The following is a 27494-nucleotide window of genomic DNA, read 5'->3' as shown; positions in this document are numbered from 1 at the left end:
CTTGCGTGTTCCTCAGAAGAGCCTGGGTTCTGGTGGCTGCACGTCTGGGTAGCGCAGACCCAGATCTCGTTCACTCAGGTCTAAGCTTGCCTGCTCTTAAATTAGTTCGGTTATTTCGTGTATCTGCTCCCATTCCGCTTGTGAGCTGGGGAAGAGCACTTAATGGTGTGCGGAAAACTCTTTACAAGGTAATTATTGTACTTAAATGAGGGAAAGGCATGGCTTCTTCCTCCTCCTTCCATTTGGGCTTAATATTAACTTTGATTTTATTTCAGGTTCAGGATTGATCTTGGAAATTTTCAGTGCTTTTACACTCAGCTTGGAATACTAAATTCTGCTTTAATTGCATAGTTAAGTCGTGTAAGAGCTTTAAAACTATCAGCCCCAATAATAGTTTGTTTTAAGTATCAGGAAGACAAAGATAAGTCACGCTGCAACTCAGGTACAGATATCTGTGCCACTACAAAGCCTTTTGATATCAATGGGGATAAAATGTGATGGGATCTGCGCAACATTTTTTGGTCCTGTCCGTCTGTAGAGATAACAAAATCCCTTCTGGTTAAACCTCCTTTGCAATAGACTTTCACTACCCTGGTTTTCGGTTCTTTCACATGCTTCATGCTGGGGTTGGTGGTGTTTTACTTCAGGCTGAGTGTATTCCAGGACCTTGTACGTGGCTTTTCCCTTCCTCAGCTTAATTCTCATCTTCCTCCCACCCCTGGTGTGCTCACAGGGAGGACTTTGTCACAGGTCTCTCTCTGCTGGCCCTGCATGGCTGTCCCTGTGCCTGTTCCAGTTTGTCATCGCTTGAAGCTGGCTGCCCAAATGAAGCCTCCCTGAGGGCCGTGAAGCAGCACTGAGACTTCCCAGTGTCTTCTGAAAATGCAGCGTGGTGTGTCTTGGAATTGTCTGCTTTTAGCAGTCTTAAGGTTGGGAACAAGCCATTGGTAAACCCAAATCCTTTTCCCTATTCATTTCCGAATCTTGGTAGAAAATCGATCTCTGAGATGATGTTTGGTTGCAAATGCAGCAGGAGACGCTCATTAAGCCCTGGACTCTTGTGGCTTTTTTTAACGTTTCCTTAAGATGTGAAACGTCTTGATTTGGAGCTGGTGGTTGTAAAATCCTGAGGATCAGAAATGTGAAGTATAGAAGACAGGGATGAATTTAAGATGAAAGAGAAGACATTCCACAATTATCAGCACAAATCACTAGATGTGTGCACAGTGATGCTTTTAAACTGCCCAATTTCTGATTCCCATTTTTCAATTTACGTGCAGTACCTCAGATGGATGCCATACAGAATACAGAGACGATAAGGATGTTAATTGCTGCTGGCTTTATTCTGCAGAAATGGTCTTCTTGGGCCAAGTAATGGGTTGCACAAGTATGGGCACGCTGTACTTCCTTGGTTACACACAGTCCAAGAGCTGAGAGCCCCATGCTTAATGCAATAATTTGGGTTATGTTCAAAAACATTTCTTTAGGAAAAGAATTAAGATAGCATCACAAACAGGATGAGCACAGGCTTATGTCACGCTTTGCAGCCATGGTTTATCTGATTTGTATCTGATTTCTGCAAAATGTAGGGATTTGATTCTTCCTGTCCTTACCTTCACCATTCCTTCCTCCTGATGTCATCGCTTTGTTAAACTAAGTAAGCCCTCATATTTTTGTGCTAAATCCTGTTTCCACTTGTTCTGCCTCCGTTCAAGTTAAACAGATTTGTATGACCAAAATTAATGATTTTTTTTTTTATTCTGGAGAGGAGTTTTTCTTGTACTTCTGATGCTGTGAGGAAACGGCTCATCCAGTGAAGCTGTGATGTGCACGAGCAGCGGTGCTGTGGTTTGCAAAGCGGAGCTTGTCAGTCAGATAAATCCACCTTTCCCCCCAAGGGCAGTATCCTTCACTTACTGCAGTACGGTATGGATTTCAGCACATTTCTCTAGTACATGTTTATGTACTTAAACACGATGTAAATTGTGATTCTGAGACTTTGTGTGTGCGTGAATGAGACAGATGGCTTTTGGCTCAAAGGAGGAGAAGGGCAAGATCAGGCTCGCCAGCACAGGCACTCCTCGCGGCTTCAGGGATCTGGCTCTTTCTCCTGCAGCCATCCTTCTCCTCGGAAGGGCAATTAACCATTAACCACAGGAGACTTCGTCAGCAGAGGCTGGCCACGGCCGTCAGCGTTGCTTGGAAGCGTGCGTCTTCCTTCGGGAAGAACGTCTGCGGGGCCGGGCGGCGAGCTCTGGCCGCGGGCTCTGGGCAGTGCCGCTTCTGGGAAAAGCAAGGCTGGCTTCAGCTCGTTTCCTTCTGAAGGTGGGGGGTACGTTCTCCCCAGGTGACATGAATCTTTGGGCTTGTTGTCCTGGAAAACCATCAGTTGTTAATTAGCATGGTGGCTGTAAGGGTGTGTACTTCTCTGCGGGTCTAGGGAGCCGTGGAAATGCTGTGACTCCTCTTGCTGTTGCCTTGGAAGAAAATGTGGAATTTTACTGATAAAATGGCTTGGAAGAGAATAAAAAAGAGCTCTCGGTTGTTAGAGGAGAGCCTGTATTTGCTCATTATGCTACAAATAACCAATATTTGTGCAAGTGTGACCAAATTTCATCTGACCTAGCTAGTCTGACCTTTGTGGCTGCTGTGCTGATGGCATGTACACAGCTGCACAGTATTTAACATATTAAAACAAAAAATCCTAACCTGGGCCTTGTATCTATTGACAACAGTATCAAATGGAGGAGTAGGGGGATTATTTTGTATCTGGCACTGTATTCCTACCAAATACCCTCTCCTGTGGCTACCTAGCAGGCAGGATCACCATAATTGTGTTCCTGACTTCCAAGGGCCTGTTCTCTAACCCTTTCCAGTTCCTCAGAAGGCAAGAAATCGTCTGTTCATCAGATACAAGTGTCTGAAGATGTAATGAAAGAAGAGCAGTGATTGAGAGTAAACAAATATAATGAAATTTGCTAATTGCTTTTGAGCCTGGATGAATTCTGGGTTAGGTGATTTGCTACTTGCATAAACCCTACTTAAAGATTGCTAGATGGTATCTATCAGTTTGAAAAGGCATCCAAACAGGAAGGTCTTTTGGCCTTTGTTATACAAATTTCATGTGACAGGCAGTACTTAAACATGTTTCTTAAGTACAGCTTTTACAGGATTGGTTTTAGCAGTGGAATTCAACTTGGTGCCTGCAGAGGTAGGTAGCACTGCTGGTAGCATCTGGGTATTTCATTCCTAAAAACAACTGTGTATTCATATATATGCATATTTCTTTTTTCCCTTTGGATAGTTTTTAATAGAGATTAGTTGTCACATCAGACTTTTTTCCTTAAAAAAAAAAAAAAAAAAAAGAGGAGGGGGCAGGGAGAGAGTTATTGCTAAGCTTGACGTAGGAATGAATATTCTCACCTGTAAGTTTCATGGAATTAGTAGTTCAAGTCTGCATCATTCAAATTAATGTCCAAAGAAGGCATTTATCCTTGTTCAACAAATGAAAACAGATGAAAAACTCCTCTTTAGTATAACCTTTCTTTTAAATTGGAAATTAAACAATTGTAGATCGTTGTCCAATTATCTTTTTAATTTTTCTTTATGAATGCTTCCCATTTCTTGTCGAGATCCCAGCTGTTTTTCCTGCGTGCGAAGATTTTCGTGCTGTTGGCACTATGACCTGTGAACTCCGTATTTCCTAACAGGTGCTCGTTTCCTGGAGGATGTATTTCAGGTTGTTTCAGCCAAAAGAAAAAAAACGTGTGCTGTTGAATAATGTACAGGAGGAAGAGCTCAGAATATATGGGCGCTGCTCTCTTAAAAATCATTACAGGATAACAATGTCAGCATTCTTTTGAAAGTGCTACTTCAAAGTTGTCTTTTGTAGGTAGGATTAAAAAACAAAAACTTCTCTGGGATACTTTCAGGCACCTTTATTTGCGGTGTAGCTCAGCTCACTCAAGACGGCTGTTTCTGAGCACAGCTTTTTGTCAATCAAGGTTTGATGGATTGGTGGTTTGTGAATTGAAGTGGCTGTTTGGAGTCGAGTCAGTTTTGATTACTGTGTTAGAGCAGAATTGTTATATCCTCTCTGAGGACCCAAAGGCAAGAAGATGCAGCTGGCTAATAAACAATTCTGTGTAAATTCACAGGAAGTGTTGCTTTTACCTGTTTTCAGAGGACTCGCATCCTTTAAAGATTTAACATTGCAAGAAGATTGTTGTTTTTTTTTCTCTTCTTCTTTGTTCAATGCTGTCTGATTTCCTTCCTGCTCTATTTCTGAGGTTTTTGTATGTCATCAGGTTAAAAACAAAACAAAACCTTGACTATGTATACTTTCCAGGGTGACTTTTTTCAACCTATTTATGTATTTGGTCTGGCAGATGCTAACAGTGCGTGGCCAGCACTTTTGCAGACAATGGAAGAACACGTGCCTTCTGACTTCTCCAGCTATGAATCCTCATGCCTGATGCTGAACAGCAGGACTGTGTACAGGTCACTCGGCCCTGTGATGGGCATGTAAATGGTTAAATCATGTTTTCAGAACAAACACAAAAAAAAAAAAAACCCTTTTGGCACACAGTTTTGTTGGCCGAGTAACTCGGGCTTGAGTTTTCGCAGGAGGTAGCAGAGGCTTGTCATTTGGGCTTTGGTTTTGGATATCTCCCAAAAAGGGTGAGCCAGGGACAGCCTCCCAACCCAGCTTCACTCCGAACTTGTAACTTTAGTAAAACTGGGAAGTATTGGTCTACTAGGGCAAGTCCAGTAAAGTCCAGTATACACCTCAGCCTTGCAGTTCCTTATTTATATCATTCTTCTCCATAGCTTGGACAGTAATTATGGTAGATACTAATTCTGGGAAAAAGTATTTGCTTGGAAATAATATGAGCTTCTGTTGCAAACTCTATTGCCATTTTGCCTTAATATCAGAGGTCCTATTTTACTGTTGGAGAAGAAGCAAATCATATTTGGGATCCTGAGACATCATTTTGTAGGGGCTTTGAGTCATAGTCAGTCAGCTTACTTCGTTATCTATATGCAAGGTAAATCAAGTTTTCTACATAAAGCGTCCCGGCCCTCAGCTTGTCAGCCTGTCTGACCTCCCTTATCCTTGACAATTTTTTTTATGAATGCTTTTTCCTAAGCTATGGAGATAGTGTTCTGTTTACATCTGTCCCAGTGAGGAGTTTTCAGTGATGTGACTTGCTGAAGAAGGGAAGCCTTCAAAGAAATTGTCTTGTGGGTTAGTCAAATTCAGTAATGGTGTGGCTTGACTTCATGGAGAAAATACTCCAAGTCTGTGTTTCTACATTAACAAGATGCGAATTGCAATCAAATGTCACCAAAATGACCCGACTCTTCCAGAGGATGAATAATGAGCATCTTCCAGGAAATTGTGAACAAGAAGCCTGTTTAGTGAGCTCGAAATAAGTTGACCTGGGATCTCACGAACTTAATAGCAGCACGAGTTAACCTGGAGAGAACAAGTCTTAGGTGTTTTCTGTGGAGGTGCTTGGGTAGAGAATATCACATTTTGGATTAATGTGACGATTGCGTATCGCCAGGTATACCTCCAACTCAGAATAGGTTTAATGTTGTTCCTAACAAGCTGGAGGAGTATTGTGCCTTACCTTTTGGAGGGCTAAAGGAGTGACCTACTTGGCAGCAGCCTCGCTGGCTCCTGCAGCAAGCGTTTGGTTCTGTAATTGAGAGCAGCACTCGAGCTCTCTGCTCGGCATTTCCCCATCTCTGCTCGTCTTCACAGACAAAACAAGAACAAATTCTCTCAAGTCTGATGAATCATCTTTTTGTGGTGCCAGCATTGTCTCTCTTCTTCCTTCCCCCGTTATAGATTATTTCCTGTATTTAGCCCTTGGGTATGTAAATCCCACCGCCTGGGCCTGATGGAGGGAACGTGCTTTACAGGCAGTTTTTCCAACCTGCTGGATCCACGTGGAGATACACACAGGAGCTTACTTAAATGGGTTTTAGTGGCATACTGCTGGTTATTGTAGCCAGCTGAGGTATCTCTCAGTGACGTGGTTGTCTGCAGCAGCTCTGGTTTCAATTCCTCCTGTTCCCCAAAAGTCATCTGCGACCCGGAGAGGGTTGGTGATGCGGTTGCTTTGTGCCCAGCTCCGTGGCTGTCAGGTGGAGATTTGGCTATTTCCACTTCGGAACAGCATGGTAAGATGAAAATGGTTTGAGCACGCTCATATGCTGTATTAATGATTTCTTTTAAGTACTGTAGCTACCGAACATAAACGTGCTGTATGGTAGGCAGCGGCACAGCGAAGGATTGACGCGACACATGAGCCGTGTGGATGCGGAGTGCTTTCTGCCATCTGGAACCCGTGCCAGATTTCTCACTAACTCTTTACGCCTGGCAGCCGTTCAACTTCTGGCAACTTCTGCTTCTCCTGCGACTTGATTATTTCAGAGCTAAAAGGTGGCTGATCTGTATTTGAGGGTAGCATTCAGATTCTGTATTTCAAATTTTGGGTGTAGCAAGAGTCACAGAAGCCTCATAACATCCTCTGGAAAGCTTCCACAGACTTCAGCAGAGATTTAAAGGCTTTCTGAAACTGCAAGCACTCCAGTGGCTCTTGAAGGAGTCCCAGGGGACCGACTTCTTGCATCACTGACTGATTCATGGATGTGTTTTTATGCATTGAAAAGTTTTCCCATCTCAGTTGTTCGGGCTATGCTAGAATAATTCAAGGTAGGCTGGGAAAAGGGAGCCTAGGAGTTTGTGTTAGTGCCCAAAATAGCAGGCTTGGTGAAATGGATTAATAGCCTGCAAAATGAATCAAGTGGCTGACTTGTTGTGGGTACCCTGATTTTGATGATAATCACCTTATCTCTGCATAATCACCTTATCTCTGCTTTCTCTGCTTTCTGTTTGGAACTCCAAGATCTTTAGTAGAACCCAGATCTGTTCCTGTAGGACAGCTTCCCGACCTTCCCCACTGGTGGCCTTCAGCTGGTGATTTGGGCAGCTGATCAGTGCCCTCCCTGCTCCCTCTGTGTCAGCTCACACACCGAGACTCCCTGGCAAGCAGGCATCTGTTAGCAAGTACAAGTGTGTTCTGTTCAGAGTCACTAAAAATGTGCAATTATCACCTAAACATTGGGTGCTCATGGTGTCAATTTCCTAAGCAGAAAACACAACTGCTTCTAAATCAGCGTTGGGCACTAGGATGTTTTGTTTTTATCCTCATGATTACTAAAACTATTTGGAGGTCCTTGTCCACATCCAACCCTCCCCTGAAAATGAAGTTCACTCTGGTTTCACTGCTGCATCACATTAAATCGTGATTATGCCTGTAGGTAGGAACCTCCAACGTCTTCGCTGCTGCCAGTCCAATATTTACCAATTTACAATTACTGCTTAGAAGCTGTTTGGAATTAAATCAGGATTTATTTTTGTCTAAAACAATAACAAACTCTGGTAGGTTCCTGAGTTCTGTGAGCAGTGCTGTGCCACTGATCCTAGAAGTCTGGGACACGCTGCTGATCACTTTCCTGCTTGGTTTTGGGCAGGGTCATTTTATTTTCTGCATACTCCAGTGCTAGGAAGAAAACTCTTGCATTGAACCTTTTAAAAATATGGCTGCACCCAGAAAATCCGTAGGAGTCTGTGTTCTTGTTACCAAAATTCCCCAGTCCAAGGTCAGTCTGGCCTGGGAGTTTCAAGACCATGGACAGGGACGGCTGCGGCAGGCGGAGGTGGGCTGTGTCACTGCAGCCTCTGCAGCTCCTGGCCCTGGCCAGAGTGCCAGTAAATATTCCTGACAGCTTCCCCTGGCCACGGCAGCGATGCTGGCATCCTCTCCCTGGGGATTCCCAAGTGCAGTCCTGGTTGATGGCTTGGCTGATTCCAGGACCTCTGTGCCCTGCTTCTTTCGGGTTCAGACCGCCCTCAATAACTTGGCTAGAATAAAGGCTGAATACGCTGCCCCTTGTAGCCCACATCGTGTTGTGCTTTATCAGGCTTGGGTGTTGTTTTGCTTTGGTTTTGCTCTGGGTGGGATCTTGGAGGGCTTTTATGGCGTGCATGGAGGGGATCTGTGCAGGTTTTGGCAAAGAACTTCTTCAGCAAGAAATCAGACCGTGCTTTGCTTTGTCTTCTGGGTGGGTACTTTCAGTATGAAAAAAATGATCCAAATACCAAAATACACTAAAGCGCCTAGGCCAGAGCGATGGGGCTGCCCAGTAGATGTGTTTCAGCCCTCGCATCCTCTGGAAAACTGCTCTACCAGCTAGGTATCATATGGGCTTGGAAAAAGACTACCAAAGGGAGAAGTGTTGATGGTTGGATGTTCAGGAGCAATGGCTAAAAACAATGAAACACGCAAAGAAACAAAACCCTTGCTGTCCTAGAGGCCAATGTGCTGCCCTGTCCCACAGGGCTTGGTACTGGGCAAGTGGGGAAGGGAACGATGGAGCACGTGTGGAGTGATCCTTCTGGAAAGGTACCATGAAAGCTCTCAATAGCCAGTGAGGCAGGCTCTCTCCTGCTGAACCTATTCCTCGTGGTGATTTTTTTATAATCATTCTTTGAGCTTCGACTTCCCCGGTGCCCTATCCTTAAATCAGCTCTGGGCACGGGGGCAGGAGCCTGAACGTCCACCTCCTGAAACCGCTGTCTTCTATCCCTTGGACCGACGGCACAAAGACATCTTTCTTCGTCTCCAGGACTCACGAAGGACTCCGGCAGCTTCATTCATCTGCCAGCAGCAGCAGCTCCATGCCAGATTGAGCTGCGGCTGGCAGAGGAGTGCCGTGGCTCAGCCGCTGCCTGGAGAGCACCCAAGGAAGAAGCCAGAGCAGCATCGGGCTGCCGGAGGGAGGGAGGGAGCTCTGCGGGTGGCCACACGTGGGGCTGCTCCCTCCCCAAGCTGGGAGGTGATACAGAGCATCCCCACAAGCTGGGGCAGGGGGGTTTGGCACAGCAGGTACACAACAGGGGGGCAGGTAGCGTTGACCAGACCTCCTGGTGGCTTTCCGGAGGTGTTTTTGGGGAGAGAGATGAGCAGGGTTAAGAGTGGTGGCTTTTTTTAGTATTACGGCACATACAGAAAACGTGTTGTCTATGTTTCAACAAATTTAACTGTTCACCTCCCTGCAGAAAAATACGGGAATTAATTCAAGTGCTGTGGAGTCACCTTTGAACATTGTGGAATAAAGTACAGCCTTCACCTAACCTTCCGCTAGTCTGTGTCTTCCCTGTTGGGCTTGAGAAAGTCCATGTGACGGTGTCAGTGGGATGCTTTCTGTTTTCCCACAAGAGAAATGTGATTAAATACCTTGCTTTTCCTGCATCATGTCTCTGGACTGCTGAGGGTTCAGCGATGATGACTTAAATTCAAGTCTCTTTCCCGTGCCTTTATTTTTCCTGAGGTTTTCCTGAGACTCTTTCATCCCTCGCTTTCTTGGTGCTGCCATGTGACATAACCGGGCTTCCATCGCGGGGCAGCTGGGCGTGTTTCCATCTCCTAACTCATCCCTCAGCCCGCTGCAGCTCCCGTGTTGATTGTGGCAGACCATTAGAGCAGCTCCTGACAGGCTTTGTTTGAGTGTGTGCGTCCGAATTGCTTGGCTGGGTCTTCAAGGTCATTCAGGTGACTTGAGAGCAGTGCTTGCAGCAAGGCTTCCCTCCTCCTTCGTGCTTTCTGGTGTGAATTACCCTGTGCTGAGGTAGTGCGCCTGCTTTCCAGAAAACTGGGGTTTTAAAGAGGCTGAATTAGTGTGGCAGCAGCTTGCAAGATCTCTTTTTTCAGTGTAAATAACATCTGTAGAAAGAACAAACGATGATTTTTTCTAATTAACCTTACGGTGCAGAGGGCATGCGCGGTTCCTCTTCTAGGGATCATGATGGTCTGTTTCTGGCACTCACCTTCACAAAACAGCCTTTAAAAAAACCCTGAAAATAGATGTTCAGGACTGTTTAAAAAAAAAAAAAAAAAAACACACCTCGGGGTTGTCCAGCAGTGACAGCTGTCTAATTTGTCTCTTGCTTCACATTTACCCAGGGAATGGCAGCTGCTGACACACGGCCCAGTAACCAGATCCTGGGCGGCCCTCCTGCCTTTCCGCAGGCTCTTCAGGATGATGATGAACGTGGTGCTGCTGGGGAGCTGCTGCAGCTTGGGCGCTTTCTTGCTCCAAACTTCACATGGGGACCGTTCCTTCATCTGCTTTGAGAATTTAACCAATACTAAAAAGTAAACCAAACCCACCTCCTGCTCCTCTGGTGGTGGTGAGGTATAAAGCAAGTGTTTACACACGTGCAGCTTTTCTATCACTGAGCTGCTTTATCCTGACTGTGACCCACTCCTGGGGGTCGGTTTGAGTTACCCATTTGCCTACGTGCCACCTTCCAGCAGGGCTGTGAAACCTCCTCGGCTGCTTCCTGCGTAACGAAAGCTTTCACTGGGAGGATATCTTGAAGCTCTTCCGTAGTGAACACGAAGGAAAATAAATCTGGTGCTTTTGCCGTGACCTTAGCTCGTTGGACCTTTATTTTAGTGAGAATATTTTTCATTTAATTCAAACCTCACAGGTTCTCAGAGGCTGCCTACTCCTCTTCACAACCCCTGTGCCTTGACAAAAAGATGTAGCTCAAGTTTTTAGATCTTCCCCTCATTTCCTTAAATTTTGTGAGACCATCTCATTGTATTTTTTTTCCTGTTTAAAACCAGGCAGTTTGCAGCTTGCTATTGTTTGGGCCCCATTTGGACTGCTCCTACGAGATTCCTCTAATTTTTCTCTGCTGTGCTGTTTGGCCATCTCCTTCCCTTGCCTGTCGTGTCAGTGGTGCCTTCCTCCCTGTTCCTGTCTCTTCAGTTCTTTTTTTGCATTTAAGTCTCACATGGTGCCTTAAATTTTATTGCCTACAGACATTTTACTCTTGATGATTCCCTCTGCTTGTTTCTTCTCTTTTTAGCTCCTTGATGTTTGTTCCTGTTGAGATATTATGATCACTGCTAAGTTTTGGGGGGGGGTTATACTAATATTTTGAAACAAACAATGCAGAGTGCCTAGGATCAAGAGATGTAATGCTACTGACAAAAGAAAAGGCACCTTATTCTATGAAGCAGTCACTCCTGATAATCAGTATTTTGTTGTGAAATGTTCTGGATAATGGAAACTTCCCAATATTTTTCTTTTCTTGTCGAATTTTTGAGTACCTTAGGTGTGGTCGCTCAGCATCAGCATGTGAAAATACTGTGGGTGATGCTTTTCTTATAATCAGTGTCTTGAATATGAGGAAGACAAATGTATTTCCTTAATGAAAAGGCTTTTGAGAGACTCGTCTTTTTTGAATTTTCTCAAGAAAGATTTTTAGAGCTGCAGCTACTGATTTCATTCTAAACTTCATAACTGCTTTCTTTCTTCTTGAAGGCACTCACATACCTCTGCCCAGTCAGCCTCCAGTACTGGAAGCCCGTTAATTGATGAAGAAGAGTTTTTGTTCAAAAAAATGTGGTTTTCCCCCTTTTTGGAAAGGGGGAAAAAATAAAGCAAACTTGATTCGATCTTTTTGCTCCCATTGTTCTAGATCTGAGGTGTCTGACTTGCATATCAGGAGGGTGTTTCTTCAATGCCCACTCCCCAAAGTTAGTTTTCTTATTGGTGTCTTCTCTAGTAATAATTTGATGCTTGTTTTAACCTCTACTTTGCCTTTGGAAAGTCCATCTGTAGACAGTTTTGCGATGATGGGTCTGTAAACCAAGCAGCTGGAGCTGGTAGTCTGTGGATGAGTAGAGCTGATGGATGCTCCTCTGTGCTGGGGGAGGCTTCAGTTTGAGTTTCTGGTTTGTTAGCAGGGCAAAAATGTTTTCTGAAATCTGTAAATCTGACATGCAAGATGTGAGTTTGTTTTTTTTAAGTTAAATGGGCTAGTTGTTGTAGTCTTTAAAGCGGTCTTAAAAATATTAATATCAGACAGTAGGTAGAAAATTGGAGAAGAAAAAGAGATTAGCACAAACAGAAGAGGTAGAATGAAGGTGGGAGCTCCATTGTATCTGAAATTCAAGCGAGAAACCAGTGCTCAAGAACAGGGAGGATGGGGAATAAAAACACTTCCTCCCCCTCCCCTTTTTTTTTACTCAAGTGCATTTACATTCTTATTCTTCGAGGCAGCGTGGTGTCGGATTCTGTGCCACTGTCGACTTCAATTCACACGCTTTCTTAACTTTACTCCTGTTCTAGTGTCATCAAATAATACTGGATGAAAACACTTGGGGCTTGTGGAAGGTACTTCATCAGAGTCTGGTGTGGTTTCTGTAACACTTGTGGAAAAACAGGGTGCAGAAAAGGTCTTTGAGAGGTTTCGGTGTGAATCAAAGCTGGCCCAAATCACGGCCCAGCGGTGGGATAGCTGACTGCAGCTCAGTGGCTTGCTGTGGAAGAGTTCCTGGTTAACACAGCGTGCGTTCCTGAGCAGCATTGTATTCAGCTTTTTGAAGGAAGGGATCTTTGGTAATTGTTCCAAGTCACAATAGATGCTTAAAAGCAAAATGCAAGCAACCAAATACAGAAGGAAAAACTTTGTTTTGCTTATGGCTGATTTTCTGTATCAAGTCACTCTGATCAGAGCTGCACTGCTAGTAAAACAGCTATACTACAAAGGGTTAAAATACATAAATTGTTATTTTTTTTGCATCTGTAGAATGTTGTTGTTGAAGAAATGGGTTTTCCCATGTCTGCAATCAAACAATCGTGGAAATTTTAAAAGCTGTTTTATCAACCCTTAGCTTCAGGGGAAAGGTTCTGTTGTTTCTATTTCTATCCTTAATGCAGTTTTTAGCATACAACTTGACCAGTGTATTGTTATTTTTTTCCAGGTTTCGCTAAATGGTACACAGTTTACAGACAATTCTGTTGGATCAGAGTTCACAGGTGTTTCCCAGGTACGTGCAGTCTGATTTTGTGGGTATTATGGAAGCAGTCATAATATGGGAGAAGGAATTACAGTGACATATAGAGGAAGAATCAATAACAAGATCTAAGTTTTTAGTTTGCGTGAAGGATTTGGCTAACTGAAGCCAGTTTCTTATAACTTCACTATTCGAGCTTTAAAAAGCAGTGCAAGTTACTATTTCTAAAGTGAAATTATATTATAATAAGCTTGAAATTGGACATGGATGTGAAAAAAGCTATGCAGTTTCATGGTAATAAAGTTATTCTTGGAAATAAATCTAAATACATAGCAGAGAGGCAGTTATTTCTGTTCCAGCTTGTCCTAGTTCCAACTTTCTTTTATGAATGTTATATCTGAACATGTTTCAGAGGGAAAAAGTGAGACTGGATGTTTTCTTGCAGAGATCCATCACACTTCTTTTGAAGCTTGACTAGTCAAAAACTCTTTTCTCAAAATGTACACTTCAACTCTGATTTTGCTAGAGACAAATACATTTATATGACTTTAAGTGATTTCTGGGTTGGATTGGATTCAATTTCTGTTGTAACGAATGTTCGCTGCGTTCTTAATCTCATAAATAAGAAATGGCAATCCATAACTTAATTTTAGCACGACAGAGCTACAATAGACAGTTGTGATTCTTATCGTCTAGATCTTGTTGAGGTTCTAACTACCCTGTTTGAAATAAACTGCCTAGAGACAACAGCTACGTAGGTGACCCCCTCGGTTTTCATTCTTGAAGTCTGTGTTAAATATAGGCCCAGTTAGGAGACTGTGAGGATTTCCCTGAGTTGCTCCTGCTTTATTTGCCATTCTGTGTTTTGTTTGTTTAATGATGAAGTTCTAGAAGTCCTCACGATGTGGTTGGTGTTACGTGCTGAACTTTACCTTTGCAAAGGAGCATGAGGTTGTTTTTTGTGAACTTGGACGTTCTTGTCCTCCACTTTGCTTCCTTGTTGGAAGATGTTCTGCAGCTGATGATGGTTATAAGGATTTGCCTTCAGAAAGGTTGGAAACGTCTTCATTATACCAGCAAAGACTTGATCTGGCATCAAAAGCATCCTTCAGGAAGGAAATGTTCAGGGTTAAGGGGATGAACAGCCATGGTGGTCTGCTGTGTTTTGCAGACAGGGTTTAGGTGTCAGTATGAGGCATCAGCTCAGCCAGGAGCTGTGTCTAGCTTGAGAAATGTGTTCCTGCTTGTAGAGCCATTCTGCCTTTAAGGAGGCAGAGCGAGTCTTCCCTTTTAAATGATGGACCTGAAAACCTTGAGTGACACCTGGAGAAGGTGTTTGTCTTGCCCTAGTGCTTAAATGTGAATACTTGAAATGGCATCAATGAGGGAGGAGATCAGCTTCTGTTACCAGATCTCTGAAATTTCTCATGAATTTCTGAAAGATAAGATATCTGGGGAGATGATTTCAATGTGTCTCTTATTAGTCCGGAGTTCTCAGTTCTTTCCATATTATTGAGTCAGTTTTAGAAACACAAACCACAAATCAACTTCATAACGCTGTGCTGGTTCTCTTCAGATGTCAACAATAGGGAATTCATTTGTTCTTCCTGTGAAGACAAGAGGACAGTCAATTGTGTTACAGCTCGACTTAGTTCCTTGCCCTAGAGAACTTGTTTGATATGTGCTTGTGCAATACATGCCTACAGGATCTTTAAAGCAGTGTTGTGTTGGTGTTGAGCAGTATTTAGATGGATGCTTGAATGACTAAAATAAAATTTAAATATTTTGCCTTTCCTTTGAGAAAGAATGTGGCTGTTTTCTAATACCTAGTAAGAGGCCTACAGGAAAGCTGGAGGGGTGTTCCTTATCGGGTAGCATAGTGATAGGACAAGGAGTAATGGCTTTAAACTAAAAGAGGGTAGGTTTAGATTAGATATAAGGAAGAAACTCTTTCCTCAGAGGGTGGTGAGGCCCTGGAGCAGGCTGCCCAAAGGAGCTGTGGCTGCCCCATACCTGGAGGTGCTCAAGGCCAGGCTGGATGGGGCTTTGGGCAGCCTGGGCTGGTGGGAGGTGTCCCTGCCCATGGCAGGGGGCTAGAACTACATGATTTTTAAGGTCCCTTCCAACCCAAACCATTTTACAACATTGAGGCTTGCACAGAGGATATTAATCATTTAGGCAGGGCTAGTAGCTGTAGCATCAAACACATCTGAAATTCTGCCATTAAAAGATGTTTTGTTCCGTCAGTTACAACTTTGACTTCCTGTGAAGTTGTTCTTGCTTGGCTTGTGCTGCTTGACCTATTTTAGAGCATCAGTCATGGTGAACAATCAGCATTTCGTGTCTAAACCATGATTTCATGCACAGTAGCATGAGAAGAGAAGTGAGATAAGAGATTTTTAATTGCCTTGGTCCTCATAAGTCAACAAGTTTGCTTTACTCAATAGCTGATTGTGGATTTAAGGCCTCACTGATTTTTATTTTTTTTTGTTAAAAGCAAGCTAAGTTTCTGTTTTGCAACAAGCTTAGCTGAGAGTGTCTTTGTTTCAACAAACACTGAACAGGAAGGTGACGGCAGACTTCAGAGCTGTTATTTGCCTGTTCACTTCTGAGAATGACAACAACAAAAGGAATTGTAAGATTTCCTTTTTTACTTGATAGATTTTTTGCACTTAGGTTCCCCCTCTAAAATAATGCAACCTGTAGTTCATGTCCATTAAAAGCATTGTTCTCTTTAAATGGAATTTATTCATAATACCAGTTTGGTAAACAATTGTTATTAAGACTGCAGTGTTTGATCTTGAGATACTTGAAATGTTTACCATTTACTAATGACTTAGATTTTCAGTTTGTTTTTAGATCTCAGAGTAACTTTCTCTGTTGTGTTCTCTGAATAACCAGTATGCTCTCAAAACCTTTATTTGTAGACACCATTTACCTTTGGCTTGGGCCAAAGGGCACCATATACAACTGGCGAGCATTGTCTTCTTTGTAGAAGTGAACGAAAAGATACTTCGCTTTCAGAGAGCGGGATAAAAAATTCTAGCAAAACAGCACTTTCCACATCTCCAAAAGCAAACAATGTGCTGCATCTTCCACTGTGGGTGTGTCCAGACTGTAGACGAACAGTCGAAAAGGAGGAGAGGCATGCTACAATAGAGCAATCTCTTGTGGTGAGTTGAAGTAATTCATTTTGGTACACTAAGATGTTCTGCTACAATGCGCTGAATGCTGCTCTGTGCTTTGGAGCCACTTAAATTGTGAGTGCTTGGGAAGTATTTTAGGTGATCTCGAGTTAAACTGAACAGGCAGGTTGTTCCTTGCATTTGAAAAATGAGGAGGTCTGAGTTTGGGATTTTTGAATATGGAAGGGTCTATTACTGTTCTTTTGCCCTTTGAATTTAGTGGATCTCATGCTTGGTCCTTTCCCCTTCTTGAATTTGGTTTCTTTAACTCGTACCAGTGCTACTTCATTCAATCCAGTGTTTTCCTATTCTGCCTGCTCATATGTACTTCCCCCCCTTTGTGGTCTATGAAGTAGACTAAGTTTTCCTTGTGCTTACTCTGTTCTTTCACTGTGCTTAGAGTCTCGGTTCTGTCACTGTCCCTTTCCTTTTTAATAAAGAAGCACTTTGCATAGGATGTGTGTAACAATCACTCATTTTTGTAGCACTGCAGGCACTGATTAAATGCACGGTGTTAATATTCAAGCAATGGTTTTGTTGTTCTTTTTTCAATTAAGTGTGAAAAAGTATTTTCAAATGAGAACTCAACCTCAGTAAGAGCAGTGCTCACCCTAACAAACGAAGTTCTATGTCAGGTCCAGCCAGGCCCCATCAGAAGTGAACTGTAAGGCTCCACTGAAGAACCAAATCATCACAACTGATCTGGGCAGCCTCAAACTTCCAATAATTGGAAGCGTTATAGATTCCAGCTGACATCTCTGTGTAGAGAGCTTTACTGTTCGCAAGCCTGCAGGCACATGCAGATCTTATTTCAGTAAACAATTCAGTGTGAAAAAATGATTGACTTGGTATAACATAGGTTGTGAAACTCATGTTAGCGGCTCAGTTAATCCATGTTTTAATAAGGACGGTTTAAGAGTATATCACTTCTACTTAGTTATTGTTTACTGATATTCTTGCTATTAACAAGGGTTAACGAAATTAATCCCAAAAGATAACATTGAAGGGGATTATATCAACAGCCTGATGGTGAACATGTTCTAGAGATGTCAAAATACAGCAATCCTGAAGCACGTAATTGTTCAACTGGGTCAAAAGTTTTGACACATTGCATTAAAGCTGAGCTCAGATAGTAAAGACATCATCCTAGGAAGGCAGGCAGGATTGGCTTCCTAAAATTCTTAAGTTATAAATACACCAGATCAAATCAAAATAGATGATGTTTAGCAACTGTTGCCTTGTTTCAAGAGTGATTTTTCACAGCAAACAAAGTATCCAAGTCTGCAAGTTTAACTTAAAGCAGCTAAATGGATTAGGTGGCTAGTCAAATTGGGGAAAAAACGGGGGGAGGAGCTCAAAAATTCATTAGCAGTCACTGCAGACCAGCATGTAAGTGGCTTTGTACAGATTTTTTGTGCTCTATCTTCTGTTGCTGTCGTTACCTGGATGTTCTGACGCTTGCATTGCTTCAGCACCATCCCCAGAAACTGCTCTTGTTGGCAGTAGGTGCGGGCAGGTTTGGTGTAACATCTGCCTGCATCCTGCTCCAGGATGTGGAGCGAAGCACAAAAAGCCCTCTGCCATTCTCCTGCTGTGGGAGAGGTTTCTGCCTGGCCTCACAAACAACTGGTGGCAGCCCTGGGAGGTGCAGGAGGGGCAGCGTGCTGTACTAGGGTTGGAGCACAGAGGAGAAAGAAACTGGAGCCCAGAATACCAGCAGGCTGCAGAGAGAGCTCTGTCATCTGCTAGGGCTGAGCAGCACTGCACGCAGGAGGTGGGAAGCTGCTGGTACTGGGGTTTGGTGCTGACATCCATCACGGCACAGCACTGCGCCTCGCTGTTATAAACAAGGAGCCTGCATGCTTTCTGCTGGAATGGATTGTTAAACTGCAGAAGTCAAACACACTGTCAAGTAAGAGACGGAAGAGAGATGACTAGTTTATATGGTTAATCGTGGATGATGCAAGCTTCCCCTGAGCTTAGTTCATTGTTTATGCTGGAGAGCATAAAAGTGATAATTATAACCAACGTGCATCCATTATTAGAAATGGAACTCTATTTACATTACTGGCTTTCTCAGTCCATCTCGTGCATTTATTGGTCTTTTCAAAGATAAATTCTCTGTGCCTGGTGGTCTTCTCCCAAAATATATTCAGCACTAAGAATTGTCATATTATTTGCCTATCTATTAACATTCTACACTTGTACCTTACAAACCAAAGTTGCTACCAGTGTTTTTTTTCCTTTCAGAGCCAAGACTTCCTTTTGCACATGCCTCTTGGAAACAGTGGATCACAGCAGGAATCTGTAGGAGGAGGAAGGATAACTGTTGGTGCGCAGACGGTGCCTGCTGCAGATCTTAGCAATTCCTCTCCTTCAGACATAGCATGCAACTGTGAGGCCTGTAATGAGCGCAGGTAGGAACTGAATTGAAACTCAGTAGCATAATGCCTGTAGCCAGACCTTCAGCAGTATTGTGTTTGTTATGTTTGTGAGCAGATGAGATGCTTGAACTACTCATCTGACAATAGTAGTGACTCTTATCTAGTTTTGTGCTGTATTTTCACCACGTACTCTGGTTTTAGACATTTTTAGACACTTGAGGCTTTTCTTGAAGAGCATCTTCAGAATAGTAGGGATCGATACACCTATGTGATGTACAAATTGACAGTAACTATTTTTGTCATGATTTGCAGAGAAATTTCAGCAGAGACTGAACGTGAATCTCAGCAGCTTCAAAATTACTGGTCAGAAGTAAGATACATGGTTCGATGTATATATCGCCAAGCTGGGACCCCTTTGGCAGATGACCAAGACCAATCTTTGGTACCAGATAAAGAAGGAATGAAAGAGCTGGTGGATAGGTATGGCACTTCGAAAACTATATATTAATTACTGAGGGGATATTTTTTAATGAGTTCCAAGTAACTTGGAGCATTGCTTTTTTTAATAAAATGTTATTTACCATCTCTAAGTCAGTTGATTTAGAATGGTTGCCTGTCCATTAGAATTAAAAGTCAGAAGAGTTTGCTGTGCTTCACATGGGATTTTAAAATGCTAGACTGAATGTATGGAAAAATATTACTTCTGTATGCTATTTGCAATAGGGATATTAATGGATAATCATGGAAGAATTCCAAGAATCTTATTCCTCAAAAGATATTGAGATGATTACTGTTAATAATAAGACCCTGTTTAGCTTTCCCCACATGAGGATCTTACCTTGTTGAACAGACTTGATTTTATAATAGTGATAGCATGTTATAATCGCTGTAACATCTAGAAGGTATATTTGAGCTTTTCTAGGTATGAAGTCACAGATGTGCTTAATGAGCTTGCTGGTTATTTTTTTTTCCTTGTTAGAATATTATTGTTGTCCTTGAACATGCTGGAGCACTTCATTGTAGCTTCTAGCCAGCTGAAAATGTGGGCAGAGAATAGGTTCTCTCAGTGTATGTACTTAATACATGAAGGTCTGACTGATCTAAACTGTAGCTTTTTAGCTTCAACAAGAAACTGCTTAATTCTGGCAAGGTAGAGAAACTTTTGAAAGGTATTCACATAAAGCTGTATTAGAAGGCTATAGTTCTGAATCAGTCTTAAGAAGTAATTAAATGAGCTTTTTGCACTTCTGTTGTATAAAAACTGAGTGTTTAGTTTTGAACGTGTTGTGTAACTGCGGAGTAATGTAGTATGCCTTATTAGTCACACTTTGTTTATTCAAATTAAATGATCAAAACACACAACATAGGTTTTGAAATCAAAGATTCTTAAATACAGTCATGCTTTATTTAAATTAAGTGATCAAAGCATGCAATATAGGTTTTGAAATCAAAGATTCTTAAATGTAGTGTGTAGGTAATTAAAACTGAATCACAGCTAAAATGATTGTTTATTTCTATACAGTTTCCCTTTAATGGAAAAACTTTGGATATTTTAACACAAGCTGTGCAGCTTTCTTACATACGAGCCTTTCTCAAGAACTGTTCCTCACTGTTGAGAGATTATGAAAATGAAAAGGCAGAAACAGTGAAGGAAATGTTCAGTGTTAACATGATTTTGCATTCTTTGTGGTCTCCAAAATATGAAATAAAATTAGTATACTAGGTTTGTACAAACTGGATTTGTGCAGACACGCATGACTTCAGTCTGTGATACTAAAATTTAACAGAACTAGTCAAAGTAGGTACTGAAAGGTATTTTTTCTTCCTTTCTAGAAAGGAAAAGGAAGAAAGAATGTCGGTAGTGTGCCAAGTATCATGCTGTGGCCAAGTAAATCTTTTTTTGAAAAGGCAAACTCTTTATTACTAACTTCACACTCAGCTCTGTTAGAGAGCACTGGCAAGAAAAAAACCTGATCTGCTTTTTCTTGAAAAGAAGTAGTGGTGCCAAGTAGTGTCCCTATTGTATGCTGGTCACTTCATGACAGTGTGATAGCGCTCTACTGAGGGAAGAGCAGGGACTAGGGACTAGTGGACTTGCACAAAGCTGTAAGTACTTAACTAATGCCTTTCTTCTTCCCCACCCCCCTGAGACAAATGCTTCAAGTCCATGCATGGTGCTTTGAATTGTACAGTTTCACTGGGAAGTGCTTCAAAGCAGCCGTCATGTTTTGGTAGAAAGCAGTGAAGGTGGCTGATTGAAACCCTGTTCTTGGGACTGAAGTGCCCACTGAGACTGAGTTACGGAGTCCTGCTGGGGGCTGGTGCCTAAACCATTCCGTTAGGTATTTGAGAGCTCTCAGTATATGGCTGGGAAAGAGTGGTGATGGTGATGCTGATTTTGCTCTGTATGCCAGCTCAGGCTCATGCGTTGCCTTCTCCCACCAAGGAGCCGTATCCCGATGCACACATCGCAGAAGGCAGCCCTGGTTTGTTGGGCAGCCTTCACACGCTGCTTGGAGCTGCAGCAAAAGATTCTGGTGTGTGGGAACTCCGGGTGCAGCAACCACAGCACCTGCCCAGGATCCACAGAAGAGTTTTTCCTTCTCTGTGTGGTGGTTCAAACCCACATTTCATTTCCAGAGGAGTATCAGACCTAGCCAGCTCTACACTGTCCTTCCCAGGAAGCTGTGACTTTGAATAGCTGCAACACTCACTGCTGCGTGGCTAAAAGGATGTGTAGAGGGCAGTATGTATCTGCAGCTTGAAGGTTAAACTGCTTCCCTCAGAGAAATGACTACCAAATTCCGGTCTAGATTTTTAGTCTAGATTTAAAACAAGCCCCAAGAAAGCCACCACTCACTTCTGATGATTGTGGCTTAGGTGCTACTGAAGTAGTACCCTAAGCTGTGTTCTTAGAAGGACTCTTAAAATGGCCTTGTGAATCCCACAGCCCTCTCTGCACTGACACAGCTTTAATAAAAAGTGCAGAGTCATTGTAGAGAAGACCCCCAGCTTGGGGTAAGAAACTCTCAATGAAAGTGAGAATGATTTTGAGTGAGTGCCTTAAAAAATTGGGATTTGTGTGAAATGCCATTCTTTCAGTTGAATTTAATAACAGAAGGGTCCCTCAAAGCAGTCACAGAGCCCAGTCTGGTTAGTATGTGTTTACCCATGGGCTGACTGCCTGATGAGTCAAGCTCCTCCAGTGGCTTGAAGTAAAGGACTGTCCTTCTGCATGTGTTAATTGAGCCCAGGTCTGGCTGTTCCAAATAGACACTTATTAGGGTCGTATGGAAGAGAAAGAATGAAGAAGTGGGAAAGAAGCATGCCTGTAGAATCTAGGTGCTTGTTGGGTTGTATACCAAATGAGTAAGGGTTTTTAGGCATGCCAAATGAGTAAGGGTTTTTAGTTCACAAGTTGCAGTGAAGTCCTGAGGTCCTAAATTAGTTTGCTCAGGGGCAAACATCCTTTGCAAGTCCTAGTCTGAAAGCTACACAGCAGCTGAGTTCCAGAGCAGTAGGGAACTGGGCTGTTTTCCCAAATCCAGGGTAGTTGTGTAAATCTTAATCACTGCTCCTTTTTAATAACAATAATAATCATCTATAACTGCTAAGTATTTTTAGGAGAGTGAAAATTGTTGATTGTTTTCATGTAATTTTTTTTGTCGCAATTCTTGTAAAAATACAGGCTTTGTGAAAGAGATCCATATCAGCTTTACCAACGGTTGGAACAGCAAGCTAGAGAATATGTACTTGAAATGAAGGTTCGTCTGCTCAGACACTTGTCGCTGGGGTCTAAAGTTGCATCAACATTAGCAATACAAGGGCCACCCCAGGCACATCAGTTCATCTCACTCCTACTTGAAGAATACAGTGCACTCTGTCAGGCAGCATGCACAATCAGCGCCTTCCTAGTTACTCTGGTAAGATTGAAAAAACAACCTATATGCTCCAGCTTGCTGGGGTAATGATAGTAGAGATGTTCTGGGTTCTTTAAGAAGTCAGCTGTGATTTGTAAAATACTTGGAGGTGGGGATATTCTGAAAACGTGGCTTTTGCTTTTCAGAACTGTAGGTTAGGCATCTCTTACAGTGAATCAATGAAATTAGCCTCTGTGAAAGAAGAGGTGCATTGCTGTTTGTAGTACTTATTCTGAAGCTAGCCTTTAAGGCAATCTTCTACAAAATCTTAGGTAATTTCTTGCAAAATGGGTGAAACATTTGTTTCTCTTCAGTGATGTCTTGAAAAACACATTTAAAGGATGCAGACGTGTGTGTAGCACTAACACATCGTTCTCATGTTCAATTTTTCCTTTATAAACAGGAATGGATACTGGAAAAGATTATCTCTTCCCAGGAATTAATATGCAGCCTAATTGCTTCTAAAGTTTTTGTTCTCAAATCCCTTTTTTTGTCAGCTGATCATGCTGTCAGGTTTGGAATTGAATTGGCAAGTAGAAAATGAGCAATAGCCTTAAATCTGTTCCTGAGTAACTGTCCATCATGTGTGAGTCATACAGGAAACAAACTTGGTAGTTGTTTAAGGACTGAGGTTATTAATCCTGTTGTGTTCAGAACCTTTTTCTGTACATCCTTTTCCATGACCATTTTCCTTTTTCTTCTTGTGTAAACTTTGCACAAGCACAAACTTAGTCAAACTGGTCAATTTTTTTATTGCTGATTAGCTAAAATGACTGCCTGGGTACGTTAAGAAAGGGAAAGAGTGGGCAGTAACAAGATGACCACAGGTGAGAAAGATAAGATGGAATGGAAACTGAATGTCATCACTGAGGTGGGGCTGTTAGTGTGCAGAAAGTCAGGCATATCTGGTACTTTTCCTGTTGTCAGTAGTCTGTATTTGTTGTTGTCCGTATCATCTTTGCAAGCTTTATCACTTAGATACAGATAAGAGGTCACTATATAACAACAGTGACAGATAAACTGCCACGTCCATTTTTTTGGCTGCTTTAAAGTCATCAGCCGTAGGTGTTTGAGAGAAATACAAAGTAAAATACAATTCCTGTTGTGTTTAAAAAATAAATAAATGGCAAATAAGAAAACTCAAAGTACCCTAGACTACTCTTAACCTTTTCTTCCTGCAGCCCAGTAAGTACTGAAAGCTTCATTTCTACTAAGCTATGACATTGAGAAGTTGAAATGTGAGGCTTGGAAGTATAAGATACTTTTCTCTTGTCATACATTTGGTAGATTTATTAAGTGACCTTTTCATTAAATAGACTGGTATGTCACAGATTTCAGTACAGATAGCAGGGTGACTAGCCCTTTCAGTGTGCATGGTCATTTTCTCTGCAGATGCTAGTGCACTATAGAAGAATGAATCTTTTCAGTTGAAATACACAAAAGGCAGTCAAGATTTTAAAACGTTTTTTACTGCAGCCTTCCTTTTAAAGGTTAAAACCTTTGCAAGTTGCCTTCTGTACAAAGACTTACAGTGCCTTGAATCTCTACCTACAAGGAGATAATTTCTCTGTGAAGTGATGACTGTCCCACCTTCCAAAGGAATCCAGCAAATGTGCAAAGTGAGGAGCAGGAACTAAAGCCTTTTGCCTTACCGAGGAAGGAAAGACTTTGCTGAAAGCAAGCTGGAGAGACTGGGGGCAGTATAGAAAAGCCCTTGAGTGTAGAGACCTCAGTATAATGGTCTAGAAGGAAGAATTTACCTAGTATTTTTTGTGAGAAATACTGTTCTCTTCATAACCAGATACACAAGATTTTGTAGGTAACTGTTGACCATCTTGTTCACAGCATAATATAGAAATTGTGTTGGTTATTCATTGTTGACCCTTTTTCATTGTTGACCCTTGAGAAAGTATTAGCAATTCATAGAAATTCATTAGCAATTCATTAAATATTTTGAAGACGTAGCATTCAAAGTGAAAGAGTGCGTGTCTCTTGTGCAACTGGAAAAAAATGCTACCTCTATATAGTAACAATAAACCAAGTCCCTGATTACATGTATTTTCGAATACTGATATTCTACTACTTACATCTGATGAATATGTATTAATTTTTAACTCACTATGTTTAACAAAACTTTGAAATTCTAAAATATTTCTGGTTACTCAGGGTTATGGTGCATAGGCTTCATCCCCTGGTCTGATGGTCAGAATGCTTGCAGTTAATTTTGCTGTTTGAGGGAATCTGCTGTAGAAAACATGTTTGCTCCTGTTGATATGGAAAAACATAAGAACTCGGAAAAAACACATTGTACTTATCTTTGATTCTGATGTTTTGATAATAGACTTACTTTTTAGGCCTTGAAATTAAATACATTTGTATGTTAAGTAATCCTAAATAGAAGAGCATTCTGCTTTTTAGAGAAGTGAGCAGTTGGTCTCTTGGCTATTTAGAAAACTTGCATTTTTCAAAAAAGAAGTTGCACTTTGAGAAACTTCTCTACTTGATTTATGTCAATTTTGATGGCAAGCTATAATTTTTATTCCTATGTGTCTGTTACTGGATAAGTTCAAAGAACTGAAAAACAATCACAGATGAGACAACTTGACAAGAGAACCTGAGAATAACTGGTTCAGATCATAAGATACGTATTTCAGTGCAGAGAGAAATAGGAGCTTTCAGCAACACAGTCTTTCTTTTTCATAATCCATGCTAATTTAGAAAAACAGAAAATGAAGCTACATCTATTAAGCCATTAAATAACTGTTTCATAGTTTGAATATTAAAACTGAGTAATATGTGAGCTGAATAATGAAGCCTGTAGGCTGGTGGGTTTAATAGAAACTAGACTTAAAAGATTTTGTATTGAGACAAAAGTATTCTTTCTTTGTTTTATGACCTGAGCTTATTTCTGTTTATTTTTTTTATTATAGGAAAACGAACATTTGAAGAAATTTCAGGTGACGTGGGAATTGCACAATAAGCATCTGTTTGAAAATCTGGTATTTTCTGAGCCACTCCTGCAGAATAGCTTGCCAACGTTAGTGTCACAGCTAAGGTAGAGACTTCAACTTTTCTCCTTTAAATAAGAAAAGAGAGCAAAATCCATGTTTGCAACCACTGTGTTTAAAAATAAAAAATTGCTCTGGTTGTCCAATTAAATAGGTAAAAAGTCTTGTCAATATGTTTGGAAAAGGGTCTTTTTGATGGAGCAGGCTGCTGTCATTACTTGCTTGTCAGAAGAATTACTACTTCAGTCTGCTTACTTGTGGGTTATCTAGTAAAATGTCAGTGCCCTGTGAAAATGCTGATGCCTTGATTGGAACAGTAGTCTCCTCATCAGGCACTGGTACTGTATTCACAGCTCTGCAATTAAAGCCTGAGCACCTTCCTGCTTCTAGTGGTGTACAAATAACTTTTTTTTTCCGCTTTCTTCAATGAACAGATTGCTTAAAGAAAACCCCACACCCTTGTTGTATGTTTGTAGATCTGATGGCATATTGCATTCTGTAGATCTGATGGCATATTTCCTGGGGCTTTAGAATATGTATTTTGTTAGTAAAATTGTTCTGCTTGTGGTTTGTGTGCCTGAAAGGGCTTTTTTTTTTTTTTTTTTTTTTTTTTTTTTTTTTTTTTTTACAGAAAAGGTGTTGTATTTATTCACAGAAATTTAATTCTTAATCTTACAACCTTAATTTCTGATCTTCTTAAAGTACAGCCATGCATGGCTCACGTTGACCTCTCACACTTGTTTCTCATGAAACCGTTCGTGCTCTGCATGTGCTTGTCCTAAAGGTAGTATCTTGGATATTTTTTTCCCTGCTACAAGAGCAATATGATTAAATGTCTCAGTTGCAAGCAGTGTTGCTCACAGCAAAAAAAAAAAAAAACTTTGATGTTCTCCCTTTGCTAGCTGATACTCAAAAGGAAAGCAGGAAAAGGCAGGAAAAGATGCTGGGCTCAGCACTGGGTTGGTACTGAGACCCCTTTTCAGACAGGTTTTTCTGTTCCTGTGTTCAACAGCAGTTGAACACTGTTCAGTTGCATGCTTGTCCTTTGATCTCTTGATCTGTGCTTGACTTCCCAGTGCTGCTTTCACTGACTGTCCTCAGGCATTTTGCAAGTTTCCTACAAAGGTTTCTCTGCACCTCTTACTACATCAGTCCTGATTGTATCGAGGCTATTGATACTGTCATTCTCTATAGAGATAAGACTGTTAAGAAGTGACCTTAAGTTTCTCTTAAGTCCAAAAATGTTGGATTGTTTGCCTTTACCTGTTGTTCTCAAGTGCTACTGGAATTCAGATCAAAGCTGTGTTTCTCTGAGGAGCTTCACTGTAGTGACAGCTACTTCCAAGGCTTAAATTCAGAATCTGTTCCTGCAGGAACTGCTTTACCAGTACATCAGTGCTCCCTATATAACGTTTGTGTTTTTCACTTAAATTGTGGTTTTGCCTAGATTGAGTGTTCTTTGAAAGCAGAGGTTCAGCACAAGCTTTTCCTGTTCCATGGTTTCTAGTTTATAGACTCTTTCTTCAGAAAGTATAGGCTTCTGCCCTTACTTTTCACGTAATCAGATTTTTTTTTCTTACAAGATCTCTGGGCCTTAACCATCCCTAAAGAAATGTGAATAATCCTACCTTCCATTGGGAATTTGGTACCATATGGAGTGGAGGAACATCACAGTAGAGGCCTCGCATGGGGGAGCATAAGCATCAACCTAGTCTCCTGATGATTTCATCTTGAATAGCAAATGAGGATTGGCTTTTTGCACTCTTCACTGTTGATTTCAAGTCCTTGAGGGCTTCTCTTTGAAGGAATACTGAACACTTTACAAATGGTCATTGTATAAATGCACACCAGTTTGTGAAGCGTAAATTCTAGTAGAAATTCTCAAGGATCTGAGAAGCAAAACCATCTCTGAGAGGGAGGATCTCTGAATGGTCTGTCTCTAGCAGATAGAAATATAGGTTGTGGTAGATCTTACGGCTAAAGTGCTTGGTTATAAGTTTTTTTTGTGAGCACTGAGGTTCCTCAGTGTGATCATTGGTCTTATCTCTAGGTGTTGCATCTGTTGATGCTTAAAGAACCCTGGTCTTGCTGTTCTGCTGGTTTGCAA

General features: G+C 41.7%; 1 protein-coding gene across 2 annotated transcripts in view; it reads left to right on the top strand.

The window, feature by feature from the left end:
- Positions 1 to 27494, top strand: part of FAM193A (family with sequence similarity 193 member A) — a 76571-nt gene that overhangs the window by 16038 nt on the left and 33039 nt on the right. For both annotated transcript variants that reach the window (XM_082759368.1, XM_082759367.1), the window contains exons 2-7: positions 12858 to 12923; positions 15818 to 16063; positions 18326 to 18492; positions 18772 to 18939; positions 22148 to 22382; positions 25310 to 25434. In XM_082759368.1, coding sequence (XP_082615494.1) covers positions 12858 to 12923; positions 15818 to 16063; positions 18326 to 18492; positions 18772 to 18939; positions 22148 to 22382; positions 25310 to 25434 — 1007 coding nt within the window. The remainder of the gene's footprint in view (positions 1 to 12857; positions 12924 to 15817; positions 16064 to 18325; positions 18493 to 18771; positions 18940 to 22147; positions 22383 to 25309; positions 25435 to 27494) is intronic.

Source organism: Aythya marila (genome assembly GCF_965140915.1).
Source record: "Aythya marila genome assembly, chromosome: 4".
NCBI classification, from domain to species: domain Eukaryota; kingdom Metazoa; phylum Chordata; class Aves; order Anseriformes; family Anatidae; genus Aythya; species Aythya marila.
Note: the sequence above shows the minus strand (reverse complement) of the source record. Positions and strands in the feature narration are given on the sequence as shown.